The sequence below is a fragment of the Arachis stenosperma genome, chromosome 8 (assembly GCF_014773155.1).
Source record: "Arachis stenosperma cultivar V10309 chromosome 8, arast.V10309.gnm1.PFL2, whole genome shotgun sequence".
In the NCBI taxonomy this organism is placed as follows: domain Eukaryota; kingdom Viridiplantae; phylum Streptophyta; class Magnoliopsida; order Fabales; family Fabaceae; genus Arachis; species Arachis stenosperma.
Genome location: NC_080384.1, coordinates 16,968,356 through 16,972,702, shown reverse-complemented (window position 1 = coordinate 16,972,702; position 4,347 = coordinate 16,968,356). Strand labels below are relative to the sequence as shown.

The 4,347-nt window shown below is 35.6% G+C and overlaps 1 protein-coding gene across 1 annotated transcript; it reads left to right on the top strand.

Moving 5' to 3' along the window:
• Positions 1 to 687: 687 nt before the first annotated feature.
• LOC130944776 (transcription factor bHLH145-like) lies at positions 688 to 3,952 on the top strand. Its single transcript, XM_057873300.1, has 4 exons — positions 688 to 816; positions 1,160 to 1,841; positions 1,957 to 2,123; positions 2,218 to 3,952. The coding sequence occupies exon 4, from the start codon at positions 2,236 to 2,238 to the stop codon at positions 3,334 to 3,336; it is 1,101 nt and encodes a 366-aa protein (XP_057729283.1). The 5' UTR covers positions 688 to 816; positions 1,160 to 1,841; positions 1,957 to 2,123; positions 2,218 to 2,235; the 3' UTR covers positions 3,337 to 3,952.
• Positions 3,953 to 4,347: the final 395 nt, after the last annotated feature.

Sequence of the window (4,347 nt, the reverse complement as noted above, 5' to 3'; positions counted from 1 at the left end):
AAACTATATTATCTAATAGAAATAAATGACTAAAACTCAAATGAGATAATCTTTTAGGTTGTTTATTTACAGAGACACTGAAATAGGGACATAGAGATATAAAATCGTATTTGGCAAAGGAGATATGAACAGAGACAGTCCAAAGATATTGAATTAGTATATTTTGTGTCCATCCTAACGGGTAGGACACAGAGACACTAACAAGAACACAACTTATTTTTTATTTTTTTCTTTTATTATTCTTGTTAATTTTTTATAATTATATTTTTTATTATTATATTTTTCATCTCAAATTTTTTAAATGAAAAAAATAAGAATAAATTAAATTTTTATAATTTGTTTTAGTTTATCGCCAAATAGAATATAAGAACATAAAATTTTGTGTCTCTATATATTAGTGTCTTATTCTATCCTATTTTTAATATCTTATCCTATCCTATTCTCGAAAACAAATATAACCTTAGTTAAAAAAAAATATATAATCTTTTTATACTCGCTTAAATGCCATTGGTTTGAGTTTTACTTATAACTTAAGAGAAAAATGGCAGAGACCATTTTATGTATTTTAAAATTAAAAAAATTAAAATATTCTATTTAAAAAATTGGATGGAATTGATTTGGATAAAAAACGGAGGGGCATAAATGTCAAATGAGAATGCATGGTGTATATAATTGAACTCCCGAGCAATCGTTGTGGGTTGGAGTTTCTACTTTGGCGGTACCCATTGACGCTTGCTTCTTCGTCTCCTCATTCTTCCTCCATCATTTTTGTCTATTGGGATTGAGTTCCAACTTGGATCTATCTCTTTTCTCTTTGTAAGTTCTTCATTTCTATGTTTAACTCTTCATAAGGGAATTTATTCACTTCGTTGACTCTTTTTTTCACTCAAATTTTGGGACAATTTCCGGCTTGGAGCTTCGTGGCCTTGGATTTTTATGATTTTGTGTGTGGTGTGATTTCAAGTCAAATTGCATAATTTTATTTTATTTAATCTTATTTCGTTTTCGAAGCATTATAGCTTGAATTGAGTTGAACCCCAAGAACAATCTTATCGGAAGGTTCAAGTTCAGGGAAAAGTTTTAATTTTTATTGCTTTTGAACCAGGAGTTGCGAATTCGTGTAAATTACGATATTTCTGATGTTGAGATTTCGTTGCAGGTTGCTAAATACAAATTAGGTTTTTGGGTTGGTGAAGGAGTAGCGGTGGCTTTTCTATAAAATTGGTTAAGCAGAAAACAGCATGCGGTGGTGGCTTAGTCTTTCTGTTGATGTATTCCGAAAAGGCATTTCTTTAAATCTCTATTGCAAAGTGATCCTGTAATTTTTGTGTTCTATAAAATCCTTACCATCTTTTTTCTCTCAACCAATTTTCCCTGCATCATTTTCCATGGGTTCCAATTTCTTTGTTGTTGTTCCTTGCTATGTCCGTCAGATTAGCTGAAGGAACAGAGAACAGACAGAATAGAAAAATCTTATTTTCTTCTCTAAAGCAAAATATTTTAGGTGTCATTGGTTAGAGTTAGGGTTTTTCTTCTTTAGGTGGTTCTAGTTGTGCCTTGTATTATTAGTAACTTTAGTGGTGGTGTTCATTTAGTTTAGTTCGTATAAACCTTTTGTTCTGGAGTGGTGGTGTTTAGCTTAGTTGTCTTAAGCAAGATTGTTTGGTTGTTCTATTTTGAATTGAGGAGGGTTGGGAGGGGAGGGGGGATTAGTTATTATGGTGTGCCAAGCAGCAGGTCATACGAAATTTCGGGCATTGAAACATGAGAATGGAATCGCCGGTTGCTCCACCATTATAGTTAGAGTCATAGCATGCTTTCAACCTCTCAGAGAATGCCAGGTATGTGAATCAACACTTGTTGACCAACAGTTTTCATTGTTTTTAATTGTGCACTTGTTAAGTTGTTATGATTTGTTAGTAAATATATCAAAACCTGTGTTTGTATGTTGGCCAGGCTGAATATTTCCGTCATTTGCTCAAGCCAATCACGTAGAGTATTTCGTGTTATTCCGTTTTGGTGGGTTGGTTATTGGTTAAGCCAGTATTTTTAGTTATTTGCTTTGTTCGCGAAAGAAGTCTTTGATAAGCAATAGGTCTTGCGTCAAAGTCATTTTTCTTCAGGTATATTCTGCAATATCATTCATTTAGCACTGGCTGTTTTCTTGAATCAATGAATTGTTACTGATGTCATAGCATATGTTTCTATAATGTTTAGGTGATTGTTATTGATTGAATGGGAGAAGATTGTGGAACCTGGTTACCGCATATGCAATTTGATTGGCAGTCACCCAATTTGGGTTCCTTTAGTGTTCCCCCTAATGCGTGGAAGCAAAATGGTATTTCTGCCACTGCCGTGAACTCTGGCATCAATTTCATAGGAATGAATGAAACAATGCCAGCTTATGAGTCACCTTCAATGCCCAATTGGCCATTAGGAAGTTCTAATGAACCCTATCGTTGGTTTTATTGTTTGCCTCGCTCTCGACAGGAGTTTACTCCTGCTCCAAACTTTGCTGCTGAGGAAAAATTCCTTGCCGATCGTGTAAAAGGTTTGAGGGGCAAATTTGCTCCTTATGGTGAATCAGGCTCCCCTCAGAAGCAATTCCTTGTTATTGATCAGACGGGTGGTCAAACAACTGTTGTTTATAGTTCTAAGTTTGGGAGTCCCAATGAGTGCCTTGCTTCTTGGCATTCAAAATTGCACGGCACAAACTATTTGAATGGGGAATACCCTTTGGGAAAAGAATTGAGCCATCCGAATGGGCCACTTGTGGATGATAAAGGGGATGAGAATCTGGGAACTGGTGTTGAAAGTGAGATGCATGAAGACACGGAAGAAATTAATGCATTGCTTTCCTCTGACAGCGATGGTTATTCTACGGGGAATGACGACGACGACGATGAAGTTACCAGTACAGGGCATTCTCCAAGTATAATGACCAATCTTTATAACCACGAAAAATTTGGAGGAATTGAAGAAGTTGCAAGCTCCACTGGGAGAACAAAGAAGAGGAAGCTATTAGATGGTTATCATGATGGTTTACAATTTATAGGTACTACCGATTCTTTGAAGTCGAAGAACAAATCCTTTGCAATGGAAGATGATGCCGAATCGAGATGTTCTAACTGCTACAATGGGAGATCTGAAGAAACGGATTCCTTGTCAGTTAACAAGAAGATGAGAAAGGAGAAATTACGAGAACTTTTGAATGTTCTTCAGAGCATGATTCCTGGTGGGATGGACAAGGACAGGGACCCAGCTATGCTCTTGGATGATGCCATACGCTGCTTGAAAGCCATGAAAGTCAAGGCTAAAGAGCTTGGACTCAAGTGATTCCAGTTAACCGAACATGTCCTTATTTTAAGCCCTATGTAGAATTTGTCTATTGCTGATTGTTGGTAGAATCTGCTGAATAAAACAAAGAGTTCATGTTAGGGAATTTCCATGGTAAGGTTTACTCAGCAAAGTACAGCTCTGAAGTACGAAACTTGGAATGTGATTGGCCTGAACTCCACTCAGAGAAAGTAGTACTAAAGAGGATAGAGTGATGGGGGCCAGTCTTAAACCCTCTTTTCTTTGCATCCTTTTCATGGCTATTCCTTTGGGGGTTACTATTGCCTTTTCTCAGATGGAAGAAACTTTCATCAGAGCTTTAAGGAGGGGCTCCTTGCACTTATTGTCACAAACTATTTTTATTCCACTTCTTGATTCAGCAACATCAGCCACTTCTAAGGGATGTATATGTGTGTTGCATTGTTTTTTTTTTTTTTTTGTTAATATCTTTGAGCTTGTGTTGTGTGTTTTGTTTTTTGGATGTGTTTTGTTTTGGTAATTAGTGTTAGTGTTAGTGTTAGTGTTGTCTCTTTGCCAGTGTATTTACGTAGCATGCACACATTTATGTCAAATTGATATGATATGAGAATAATAATAATAAAGTAATTTGTTGTGTGTTTCGGTTTTCTTGAAATTTGGATGATTCATATCACACCACTGTATATTGATGAAAAGCTTTATATGGGACCACAGCGTTGAATTAACATGCAATGTGTGTTTGAACTTTGAGGAGTGGTGAATGGTAGGGACTAGGGTCCCAACAAAAGAAGCAATCTTGTACAGTGTTTCTATTGAGATGAATTGAATCAATTGATCTTCCGCTGCATTGAAAGCATGTCCTTATTTTCTCTAGTTTGGGCCGATGACAAAGGATTGTGACCTAAGTAATTGAATTTTACTTTATTTTCTTCAAGAATTTAATTTTGATAAACAATATAAAGTATCTAAATTGCAAGATTGTGTAAAATATCAGTATATCAAAATTAGACTTTTTTTTTTTCAAATTGAAAA